The sequence below is a fragment of the Macaca mulatta genome, chromosome 1 (genome assembly GCF_049350105.2).
Source record: "Macaca mulatta isolate MMU2019108-1 chromosome 1, T2T-MMU8v2.0, whole genome shotgun sequence".
Taxonomy (NCBI): domain Eukaryota; kingdom Metazoa; phylum Chordata; class Mammalia; order Primates; family Cercopithecidae; genus Macaca; species Macaca mulatta.
Window position 1 is genome coordinate 6807361 of NC_133406.1, and position 13522 is coordinate 6820882.

Genomic DNA, 13522 nt, shown 5'->3' on the forward strand with positions numbered 1-13522 from the left:
ACATTACAACATAAGCACCTTTCCATTTTATTAGAAACACTGGTAACATATTTTCATTGGCTGCATAACATACAATGTACTAGATTTACCAGGTTAATATAACTATTTTCCTCTATTGGACATTTAAGCATTTACCTTTTCCCCCTTTTTCTGAACGAGCTTCTGCAGTAAATATCTGTGCATTTTTTTTCTTATTGTCCATTTGCTCAAGATCAGTTCTCAAAATGTAGAGATAGGGTATCTGAGCTGCCTTGTTAAGACCATGGAATATTGAGGGAGCATGTGGCAAGTTCTCATGGCTCCTCCCTGGGGATGCTGGAATCACTCTGCAGGGGGGTTTCGAAGGAATTCTCTGTCCATTCTGCATGGGGTCCTCTTCCCACTTGGAATAAGTGATTGTGGAAGCGTTGGGGATGTTTGGCACATCCTGATGCTCCTTTCTTGCCTTGGTCTCCCCTCTTTCCTCTGGAGCAAAGGAATGACACCCGGCTGTGGCTATTGTGCTCTTCTAGACACTGCTGAATGGCAGTACAGAGATAATGTTGTCTGTCCCCTCTGCAGCCAGAGTGGATGCTCGAGCAACCCCACAGGTAATTTTCAGCTACTGTAGGATTCCAGCTGCCGAGGGCCTGGTTACCAACCTCCTACTTCTGATATTAATCTCTTGCTACTTCCTGGCCCGTGATTGGCATGATGAGCATATTCGTCTTTCTTCATCTGTCCCTGACAGGGATGGCTATGTTTATGCCCACAAGGTGCATAATTGAGATAACCATCATTAAGCAAGGCCTTGGTGATGAACTGTTCAGACTCATTAATTCCTCTAATGAGTTGGAGCCCGTTATGGTGAATGGACGGGCAGCGTGCACGCCTCCATGCCAGATACTCTCAGCTGGTTTCAAGCATATTCCTTATGGCTCATTGCCAAAAAATGAGTACTGTCAATCAAGGTGCTGGGTCTGTGGCACTGAACTCCTAAAGCTCTGATTGATCCATTGGGACATCTGTGAAGAGATGAAGCGGCCACTGTCTTCTGGGTTTGGGATAAGGAATTCCATATTTCTCCTGGCATATCCTTAGAGCTATATGCATACTCTGGCCACCACTCCAATTCCCCTCTCTCTCGTAAGCTCCAAGCCTCATCAGCAGGTTCATCACTGTGTTATCTCATAAGCACTACCTGGATTCCTTCCAATTTATAGATATTCATATATATACTCATATATATAATTTGTATATATATGCAAACTTTGTGCAAACTTTATATGTCCTACAAACTAAAAATTCAGTATGTACAAATATATACAATATGTATATATACAAATATATACAATATGTATATATACAATATGTATATATAATTTATATATAATTTTAAATGTTAATATTTATTTAAATATTCATATATATACATATATATATACGTGTGTGTGTGTGTGTGTGTGTGTGTATATATATATATAATTTGAGACAAGGTCTTGCTTTGTTGCCCAGGCTGGAGAGCACTGACACAATCATAAGCTCACCTTCAACTTCAACCTCCTGGGTTCAAGCAATCCTGCCTCAGCCTCTCAAATAGCTGGAACTATAGGTCTCTGCCACCATGCCCAGCTGATGGTTTTAAATATTTTTAGAAATATGTCTGGTTATATTGCTCAGGCTGGTCACCAGCTCCTAGCCTCAAGTGATCCACCTGCCTGGACTGACCCAGTGGTTGTGGTTACAGGCGTGAGCCAGCACAGCCAGCTCTTCCCAGTTTTTTTCGTTGCAATTGACATTTCCCTATTTCACCCACCTCATTGCTCTTTCAGTCTCTAGTTTTCCCCTGTAACTATCATTCTCCAGTTTGCAGTCCGAGTTCTTTATTGAGAGCAAAAATGTGACTGTGTCCTTCACTGGGTTAAATGCTTCAGAGGGTCCACATTGTTTTCCAGATGAGATCCAAACTCTACATGTTATAATTCTATATGTCTGTATTCTCTTTTATTACTTTTATATAGCTAGCTTGAATATTCATTTTCTGTGGCTACTGTAACAAATTACCATAGACTTTTTGGTTTAAGAAACAGAAATTTATTTTTTTACAGTCCTGGAGGTAGGAAGTCTGAAATCAGTTTCCCCGGATGAAAACCAAGGCGTCAGAGGGTGATGCTCCCTCCAGCGGCTCCAGGGCCTGCCGGCATTCCTCGTCTCTCCCAGCTTCTGGTGGCTTCTGGCATTCCTTGGCTTGCTGCTACACCTTCCAGCCTTCAAGGCGTCCAGCATCTTCCAATATCTTCCTCCTCCATCTTCACAATGCCTTCTCCTCTAGTTATGTCAAATCCCCTTTTGCCCATCTCTTATAAGTACACTTGTGATTGTATTTAGGATTATCCCCAGATAATCCAGAATAATCCTGGATAATCCCCCATCATAAGATCCTTAATTTGATAATATCTGCAAAGACCATAAGGTAACATTGACAGGTTCCAGAGATTCAGAAGCACCATCTTTGGGGAGCCATTATTTAGCCTGCTAAAAGCCTGATTAAGGTTCCCCCATTCCAAGACAGTACATGTAATTGCCTAAAGTTTTTGAAAGCATTAGCGTGTAGTAATTCTGACTGGGAACACATTTTTATTTGTAATATAGAGGTCCCTTCATATGGACCAGATTAAACCTTTTTAACTTTTTCAAACTGAACTAAAATAGTATCTTTTCATTGCTAAAAATCTTGTGCCTCTATTTACAATAGCAAAGACTTGGAACTAACCCACATGCCCATCAATGATAGACTAGATAAAGAAAATATGGTACATATACACCATGGAATACTATGCAGCCATAAAAAAGAATGAGTTCATGTCCTTTGCAGAGACATGGATGAAGCTAGAAGCCATCACTCTTAGCAAACTAATACAGGAACAGAAAACCAAACACCGCATGTTCTCATTCATAAGTGGGAGTGGAACAATGAGAACACAAGGACACAGAGAGACAGAGGGGGAACGTCACACACCAGGGCCTGTCAGGGGATGGGGCAAGGGGAAGGAGAGCATTAGGACAAACACCTAGTGCATGTGGGCCTTAAAACCTAGATGGTGGGTTGATAGATGCAGCAAACCACCATGGCACATGTAACAAACCTGCACATTCTGCACATGTATACCAGAACTTAGACAAGAAACAAAAATTCCTGTGCATACCATTCCTGTATTATCTATTAATTTCCCTTTTATATTTATACATTCTTATGCCTCTACCATGTTAATATGATGAATATGATTTTATGTTATTTTTTAAATAATACTGAAGATATTTATGGTTATATATTTCTCTTCCACACCAGATACTGCCTCCTTTCATGGTTTTGCTATGAGGTACCTACCTATTCATAGCTTTCTAGAGAAGGCGTACATTTACTTTTCTTCTTTGGTATAAGGATAATCTAAAAGTGAGTTTTAAATTTCCAAATAGGTAAGATTTGTTTTATACTCACAAAACATGTAAATGATTTGTTACTAATTTTCTTATACTGTGAGCAGAGAATGAAGCCTATAGAATATTCCCTTATAACTTGTGTTCAGGCTTCTTAATGGCAGTTACAAGACAGATTTTTGTAAATGTGCCACAAACAAAAATTGTTTTGAGGGGATTTGATGTATACAGTGAGAAGTATATAAAAGTACACATATAATCAAGTTTATTGATCATATATACTTTTTATATGTTCTCGTTTGTTTTCTATTAGATCTGCCCAATTTTGAGAAATATATTTTGAAGTATTACATTGTGATAGTGTATTAATTGCTTTATATATTATTAGCTATTTCTTTCTATTAACTTTTCTTTAACTTTTGCTTTATATATTTAGTTGCCGTGCTTTTTGGTACATCTCAGTTTACAGCTGTCAAAGCACCATAAATGGTGTCATTTCATAAAAATGATCCACTTTTTCCCATCTAATACCTTGAAGCCCACCTGCATTTGTAGTCTTTTACTGAGATTGTTTGTCCTGTTGATTACAGATCAGCATTTCTCAACCTGGTTTTCATTATTATCTTCCTCAGGAGCCTTCTAATACATTTTTTCTTAATACTGCCTCCCATGGTATTATAATATCACAGATATATTGTACATGTGTTCTATGTATATCTGTGTGTTAGTCATCAAAAGAGTGACACTATTTCAGTCCCTTTGGGGTAATATCACTCCCATTGAGAATGCATGTAATTGATTCTCAGTAGACCTTCCCCTGTAATGTGTGACTTCCATCTCAAAAACCCACATTTAGTGCTTGAAACACATATACATATCATACTGTTCCCCACTTATTCTCCCCTCATCTTCTTTTATGGTGTTCAGTGTCATTTACTGTTTGGTTACAGTTTTTCTTTAAATATGGATATGTTCCCCATATGGGTTAAGTAAGCAAGATAGTCTCTAAGTCTGTATATATATGCAAATATTTCTTTCACCCTGGCAGGTAACATTCTTGAGTGTGTAAAGGATTCTTGGGCCTCAGCCTTTGTCTTCAGTAGGCTGTACGACCACGTACTTACAGCTGGGTAGATCTGTGCCAGTCTATCTGATCCATTTTCCTTGACGGGTAACTCTTTTTTGGCGAAAAGTTGGTCTTTCTCCTCGATGTTAATTAATTTTATGGAATACGGCTCTATGTTTCTTTCTACATCAAATTTGCCTTCACCTTCAGGTACCTTTTCAGCTTGTAGATTTAGTTCTCTCCTCAACTTGGATTGTTTTTTGTATTATTTGCAAACCTAATCTTTTTGCTTCTTTTCCTCTTCCAGTATGCCTATGAGCCACATGTTGTATCTCCTCTATTTATATATCAGCCTTTTCCCCGATTCTCCTTATGTTTACGTGTGTATGTGTGTGTTACATGCACATGTGTACTTTGAAATATTTCTTGCATTTGATCTTCAGGCCACTAATTCAGGCTTCAACAACGGCCATATGGTTCTTTAATTACTCCTGTAAATTAGTTCTGCAATCGTCGAGTATTAGTACCAGACACACTTGACCATCCTTGAGTGCACATACTGTGTTTCAGTTCTAACTTCCATCTTCTCCAGGAGCCTGGATCACCAGGTGCTCATTGTGTTAAGCATCTTCCTTCTTGTTATTGGTTCTCTTTAAATGTGTTGATATTTAACTTTATCAGGTTATTGGTGGCTTCCATCCTTCAGGTGAAGGAAGGTAAAGACTGGAGATACAGCATTGAATGGTTTACTAGTTCCCCACTGGGGCAACCAAAGAAGGCCTCTCCCTCATATACCCAGCCTCAGGTTTAGGGAGGTGGCCTTGGCTCCTGCACCACCTCTTGGAGAACAGACAACTCTGGAACACTCATATAGGGCTAAGAATTGTTCTGCAGGCCTCTGGACTCCCCAGAACCTGAGTCTGCTGGTCATTGAGTGTCCCTCAGTCCCAGCACTGCTTGGCTTGGGAGAGTCTGTCTACTTGACCGTAGCTGGGAATGGAAAGAGTGGGAGAGACTGAGGAGTAACTTTCTTTCTGAATACCCCTTCCGTTTCTAACTTTAACATAACAAAAATGATCATTCAGGGAGGACTGTGCTGCATCAGGAAGGAGAGATACATGTTCTAGGTCTAACTTTGCCACTAGCAAGCCATGTGGCCATCAGCACGTCACTCAGCTTTCTTGTACCTCTGTGTCCTCATTTGTAAGATGAAGAGATTGACCGATTATTGATCTAAGTGGAGCTACAGCCTTCTCAGTTTGTAGGAAATCTCAGTGTCCTGAAGGTTCTCATTATGATGTGGAGTGAAATTCAGTGGTTTTTCCCTCTGTGTTCTGTGGAGCCCTGCGGGTTCTGCCCTGGAGGGAAGGAAGGGATTGGAGATGTTTCGCTTACCTTTTTATTTGCACTAAGAGTTCGACTGCTAAAACAAGCATGAAAGCCAGCAGTAGAGTCTACATAAGCCTCAGAATTAAGTTTCTCTAACATAACTTTGGGTTTCTCTTTGGTGGTTTTGCTTATTTCCTTCACATTGTATTTGGGCATTTCATCCTCTCTACCAGTTGTTTTGGGTCAACAGAAGCAAGCAGTATTTATGACCCACCAGTCTTTCAGGATTGAAAGGGACCAGAAGACGCCATCCCAAAATAGACCCCTTTAGCGTATGGATTATCTTGAGCTGTAGGGAGCTGAGAACCAGCAGTGCGGGAAGAGTGTTTTTTACCTTTCTCTAACTGCATAAAACTGATGGCTATGTTCAAGGAAGAGAGGGACTGCTGGAGACAGCTGTCATCACCTGAGAGGCTCTTACCTGGATGGCAGAACAAACCTTATTTACCATACCTCTCCTCACCTTCTTATAACTTGCCTTCCCCACCTGGAAGCCCCAAAGTCACTTTCCTTTGCTTAGCCTAAGACAGTAGTTAAGCCTCAATCATCTGGCCACCTCCTTGAGTCTCGTTTCTTTGCGGGATTCCCTTGTATGCATGTAATTAAAACTTTGTGTGTAAATAATTAAAACGTGGGTTCTCTCTTGATAGTTTTTCATCAGTTTGATTCCTGGGCCCAGCCATTGAACCTAGGAGGGTAGATAAACAGGTTTATTTCCTCCCCTACAGGATTGAAAGGGTCTCCTACATGAAGCATCCTCTTAAAGTCACAAAGGGGCTGAGCTGGATCTCTATTTTGGGGGTACAGCTTCCTGCATATGACTCTACTGTACATCATAAGGCTTTTACAGACTTCATTTACAAATTGGTCTAAAGTAGCTCAGCGTCCCTGAGACACTGATGGTCTTTGAGATGATTTATCTAAGTCTGAAATGTTGGCTAATGTTCTTTACTAGCAAGGGCAAGGTTTTATATTGCTGATGTTTAACAGCCCAGGCACTTTTGTTATTTCTTATTTAAAAAAAAAAAAAAAGATGAGTGAGGCCGGGCACAGTGGCTCACGCCTGTAACCCCAGAACTTTGGGAGGCCAAGGGGGGGCAGATCACCTGAAGTCAGGAGTTCAAGACCAGCCTGGCCAACATAGTGAAACCCTATCTCTACTAAAAGTACAAAAATTAGTCAGGCATGGTGGCAGGTGCCTGTAGTCCCAGCTACATGGGAGACTGAGGCAGGAGAATCACTTGAACCCAGGAGGTGGAGATTGCAGTGAGCCGAGATCACATCACTGTACCCCAGCCTGGGTGACAGAGTGAGACTCTGTCTCAAACATTAAAATTTAAATTTAAATTTAAAAAAAAACGAGTGACTGTAACTCAGAAAGCATTAGGAGGCCTTACTGCAGATCTCTGCATAGAGTAGGGTTTAATACCTTTGGAAATGATTACATTTTGAATGTCTTAACAAAAATTATTGTATGGGGAGATAACACACAGAAGATGAGAGATTTAATAGAAATTCTACCTCAAGCCTAAGTATAGAAGCTCTCCCCAAGCCCAGGATCATTACAGTGAGTCTATAATTAAAAACTGTAGGATTCCTTGGTGTAAATAATCAGCACATACTAAAAGTAAAAATAAGCTTTATTTAATGACAGTCTGCCAGTATCTGTAGATTTTGGAATTTCTATTTTCATTCATCTGTGAGAGTTCTGGTTGTCTTTTAAGTCCCACAAAAATAACACAGTGGAAATCAATTGAAGGCACAGAGCCAGAAATATAGATAAGTTAGATGGTCTCTTGAATGTTTCAGCCGTGCCAAATATATTCCGTTAACTAACAGGAAAAATAAATGAATTGGCCAAAAACTACGAGCCCGCTGACCATGGGGCCTTACGGAACACACAGAGTATTTATTTGTATGAAAGGAAAAAATGCAAACGACTTACATGAACACGTGATGACACGAGTCTAGGTTCTGGAAATCTGGGCCATGCACACATCACCAAACCTTCAATGGAGTAAGGGTAGAACAGACTCCTTGGAGGAGTGCCAAAGCTGACAAGGAAGTATTGTTGGTGTCAACTCTATCCAAGAACCACAAAGCCCTTTGATATGAATTCTCCCTCCCATCTTGTGCCTGAGCCTCTCACCATCCAGGCCCCTACCTCTACACAGTAAATTTAAAATTTACACAGACACTGAAATCAGCAAATCAGCACCGGCTTGCTTTTCTTTCCCGTCCTTCTCTGTCTGTCCAGTTGTCTCTGTCTCTCTCTCTCACCCTCCCTCTCCCCTCCTGCCTCTTTTTTTTTTTTTTGGAGATGGGGTCTAGCTGTGTTGCCCAGGCTGGAGTGCAGTGGCACAATCATGGCTCACTGCATCCTCAGACTCCCAGGCTCAAGCACAACCTCATCCTCCTGAGTAGCAGGGACTACAGACGTGCACCATCATGCCTGGCTATTTTCTTTTAACTTTTTGTAGAGGCAAGGTCTCCCGATATTTCCCAGGCTGGTCTCGAACTCCTGGGCTCAAGTGATTCCTCCACCTTGGCCTCCCAAAGCACTGGGATTACAAGGATAAGCTCACCCTCTGCCTCTTTTTTAAATAAGTTAATAACCATCTGATGCACTCAACATACCACACCAGAATACCTGGTTTGTGGTGAGGCTTCCTCCAGGCTTTTGGAGCATAGAGAAATTTAATCACTTTTGATGAGCTCCACTTTGAGCAACTTTTATTTCTACACTTAAACTAAACGGAAGCCTCCATGCATGGCACAGGTGCAACAGTGCAACTTCCACTCTGTCCTCCAGCACCCAGGGGTTGTGGAACAATGGCTGTGCCAGCCAACTCCAGGCTAGAGCACAGCTGGATGTGCCAGATACTCCCGCCTGCTGTCAGCTGTCCCCGCAGCACAAGAACACCAGCTTCTTCCTCCTAACACCCCAAAGCTTCAGGGTCTTGATCTTCAGCCCCTTCTTCCCTTCCCTTCCCGTTCCCCTTCGCCTTCCCTTCCCTTCCTCTTTTCTGTTTTTTTTTCCTTGTTTTTTTTGTTTTGATTTTTGTTTTGTTTTTTCTTTTTTTGGTTTTGTTTTTTTCTTGTTTTTTTGTTTTTTCTTTTTCTTGTTTTTTTGTTTCTTGTTTCTTTTTTGTTTTTTTGTCATTAAATAAAGCTTATTTTTACTTTTAGTATGTGCTGATTACTTACACCGAGGAATCCTACAATTTTTAATTATGGTGCTCACTGTAATGATCCTGGGCTTGGGGAGAGCTTCTATACTTAGGCTTGAGGTAGAATTTCTATTAAATCTCTCATCTTCTGTGTGTTATCTCCCCACACAATAATTTTTGTTAAGACATTCAAAATGTAATCATTTCCAAAGGTATTAAACCCTACTCTATGCAGAGATCTGCAGTAAGGCCTCCTAATGCTTTCTGAATTACATTCACTCATTTTGTTTTTTGTTTTTTTGTTTCTTGTTTTTTTGTTTTTTGTTTTGTTTTTTTGTTTGGTTTTTCTTGTTTTTTTGTTTTTTTGCTTTTTTGTTTCTTGTTTTTTGTTCTTTGAGTCTCACTCTGTCACCCAGGCTGGAGTGCAGTGACACAATCTCAGCTCACTGTAACCTCCACCTCCCAGGTTCCAGCAATTCTCCTGCCTCAGCCTCCAGAGTAGCTGGGATTACAGGCGCCCACCACCACGCCCAGCTAATTTTTGTATTTTTAGTAGAGACGGGGTTTCCCGGTGTTGACCAGGCTGGTCTCAAACTCCTGACCTCAGGTGTTCTGCCCGCCTTTGCCTCCCAAAGTGCTGGGATTACAGGTGTGAGCCTCCGAATTGCAGGAATCACCACTCTGCCTCCACATTTCTACCATTCTCTCTTCCCAGTCACCAAACCCATTCTGTATCATTATCTACAGTCCCTTCTTACCAGAGTAAGGTAAGACCTTGCCGCTGTGGGGCCATTAAGACCAAAGCCTTATTCTCTGTTTAGCTCCTGAAGGCATTTGAGTTTGTGACCAAACAGCAAAAATCTAAAAAATCAGTAAAAGTAGACCATTTTCCTTTTATGATAAGGAGACAGACGGGAGTCTATTAAAACATACAAAGGATGATAAATAGGATAATGGTGCAATCCAGTGACCCGAGATAATGCAATGACTGTGGACCTACTGTTATTCAGTCTGCCTGAGATTAAAACTTATTCTAAAAATTATATGCTTTTGAAAATCTTATAAGGAAAACTTTTGTTTATTTGTTTGTTTGTTTTTGTTTGTTGAGATGTAGTCTCGCTCTGTCGCCCAGGCTGGAGTGCTCTGGTGCAACCTTGGCTCACTGTAACCTCTGCCTCCTAGGTTCAAGCAATTCTCCTGCCTCAGCCTCCCGAGTAGCTGGGACTACAAGTGCATATCACCATGCCCAGCTAATTTTTGTATTTTTAGTGGAGACAGGGTTTCACCAGGTTGGCCAGGCTGGACTGTTCTTCAGACTCTTGGCCTCAAGTGATCCACCTGCCTCGGCCTCCCAAAGTGCTGGGATTAGAGGCATGAACCACCATGCCTGGCTGAAAAACTTTTAGTTTTGATTTTGTTTTTCATTTCAGTTATTTTTAGGTAGAACATTAGTTGATTCATTAAAATACATTTAAACAACATGAATTCAGGTAAATCACTGATTAGTAACCATAATTTCCCTCTTAATAGCTAATACTTAAAGAACGCTTACTTACTATTCTTTAATCTCACAAAAACCTTTTGAAGTAAATATTAATATTATCTGCATTTTGCAGAGGAAGAAACTGGAGATTAGTGAGATTAAGAAACAGCTTGCAAATTGGAAAACCAGCTGGAATCTAGGTCTCTTTGGGCCAAACCACAACTGCTTCATCTTTGCTGCCTCTTTGTGTGTGGATAGCTACAGATCCAAAACGCAGAAAAGGGTAGATTTGCATTGTAGCGATGGAATTCTTATTGCAATAATTGTTTAATTGCACAATACCCTCAAAAAGCCACAATCTGTGTTCATGCCACTACGCTATTGATAGAAACTCTTTTGAAAGAATTTCGTAAATCTGAATACCGATTGTTGAAATGCTTGCCTTTTTAACATTCGAATGAATAGATTTTTATGAGTTTATTTTTGCCTGTCTAAATTGGTAAACATTTAGGTTTTCTGACTTTCTTTGTCTCTGAATATTTTTTTCAGGGTCAACGTCTTTTTGAAAAGTTGCTCCAACTGACTTCACAAAATATTGAAATCAAGCTAGTGAGTGATGTAACAGCTGATTCAAAGGTATTAGAAGCCTTGAAATTAAAGGGTAAGACCAAGGTTGATATAATCTACCACTGGGTTTTCTGTTAAGATACTTTTAATTGCCCTTAAAATAATATAGAATATTTTTAGTACATTTCACTTAGTACATAGTACATTTGCATCTCCTTTGAAAAACAGCTCGATTAAAGTTTTTAAGTGGAGGAACTAACTAATATATTGGGATTTAAAAAACTGTTGCGTATTAGTGTAAGCAAAATAATCTACTGGCCAATAAATGATGATAAACTAGAGAGAAGAATCTTTCCCTTTCTGAACGTTTCAGCGTTGTGATTACAGAGAAGAACCACTTCCCATCAGAATACACACTGGATCTCTACTTTTCTCTTGCCTGCCAAATGAAAATTCTTTTCATGCTATATATTTAAAAAATAATATAGTCAGGTCCTGGAGTCTATGAAACATTGCCTGATTCATGAGTTTTAAGACAATTCCACAGGAGAACACCATTTATATAGCCACTTTGCAATTTTTCTCACAATCTCATGAAGACTGAAAATAACTCCAAAATAACTTTATTTTGCTGTAATCTCAACCGAATTGAGCTCTCACATCCAAATAGTTTTTACTGTTTTGTAAAAATTGTTACCTGGAATTTATTATCCAAAGTGTAAGCCTCTGAAAGGCACGTTTGAGCCAGTGAAAATGTTCAAGCTGCCGGGTGTCCCTAGAAGAGAACAGGGCACTGACCTCAGTGAGTCATTCATGTTCCGCCTGATGGCGTTACAGCTCATGTTTGTGCTATTTAAACAGATTGTGCATTTTTTGCTTGTCATCTTCCCCACATTTTTAAGTGGCAATTCCTTCTAAAAATGGAACAGAACAGGAATCAAATAAGTGAGCCCCAGTGGCCCTTCCTCCTGGAGAAGAAAAATTGGAAGTGATAAAGCATATTGAAAGTCATAGACATATAGAAGACATAAGCTTGGCTACGCACATGTACCTATCACCATGCACACGTTTTCTACGCACAGGAAAATAAAACATGGGATAGTCGTATGTTTGAAAAGCTGTGCTGTGCTACCTGGGTGCAGCAGAATGTGTGTGAAGAACTTGTAAGTGCCTAGTTCAGTGGATTGACAGATAACAATCAATGTGGCTTAGAAATGTATTCTTACTTTTCCTATTTTTAAAAAATGTAAAATTGGATTCTCACTATCTGATAATTTGTTAGACAACACTTTTTTTTCTGAGGAATTGATTACTTTTGGTTAACTGAGGGTCCTGTATTTGCAGATGATTTTCCTCATGGAGTTTAGTAGCATCTCTTTGCGTTTGATTATCCCGGCAGGATAAAAAGCCGATGTGTTAGGAAGAGAAGGAGGGAGCCTGAGACATCCACAGCTCTCTTTCTTGCCATAGCCCATGCTAAATCTTGTAAACTCAACCAAAAGTTAAAACTGGGGGATATTAGGAAGCCTGACAGATTTTCCTAGGAGTTGCTGAATATTTGCTACTGTAAATAGCGATTGACAAATGCACAAATAAAGGCCTGGTTTATGTTTCTATTGTGAACTATACATTAAAATTTCATTATAGTAATTGCATCTCACAGAAAAAGAAGTGTTTGAATTTCCAAGCATATGTAGATACTACAACAACTTAGGTTCTGTTGATATGTAATAAGACTTCTTATCAAAATGCGAAAACAAATTATTTTCCTTCATAGGAGTAAAGCAATAAGTAGGACCCTATTTTCTCATAGCTATTTTCTAGGTAGCGATAGTAGGCCTCTCTGGCTCTTAGTAATGCACATGATGTGTATGCTGTATGTAGAACATGTATAAATCTTTAAAATACAGTTATTGTATTTGTGCTTTGGTAGACATATATTAAATAACAGTGCATTTTAGAAATAATTTCATGAGACTATTTTAAATCTGTGAATGAATATCTTGCTTAAGGGTTATCTTTTTTTGCAGGGAGGGATTCTAGTCTTTTAGCAAAATTCTAGAAAGTTTTTTTCCAGAAATATCTCACAAAAAAAATAGGTAAATATAAAATGAGCCATGAGCAATTTCAGCTGTAAGAGTTACTGAATGTAGAAACTAATCAAATATGTTGTGAAAAAGAATAAAAGCATGGCTTCTCGATAAATGGTAAAGATTTAGTGCAGGTGTAAGTAGGCCCAGAAAAGGCCAGGCAGGCTGGAGAAGTGAGACAGCTGGCCAAGGCTCCCCTGATGGGTGGTGTGCAGGTCATTCCTGTTCCTTTTGCTCCCCACGCTTTGCCTCTCTCCTTGACTCGGAATTCAGAAACCATCTCTTCAAGGTCTCAAACTGTGGCTTGCAGGTGAGGTGCTTTTGAAACCTAGTCCTCATG

At 39.8% G+C, this 13522-nt stretch overlaps 1 protein-coding gene across 1 annotated transcript in view; it reads left to right on the forward strand.

The window, feature by feature from the left end:
- PLD5 (phospholipase D family member 5) overlaps positions 1 to 13522 on the forward strand; it is a 423368-nt gene that overhangs the window by 228550 nt on the left and 181296 nt on the right. The window contains exon 4 of the mRNA XM_001092989.5: positions 11075 to 11186. Within this exon, the coding sequence (XP_001092989.1) occupies positions 11075 to 11186 (112 nt within the window). The remainder of the gene's footprint in view (positions 1 to 11074; positions 11187 to 13522) is intronic.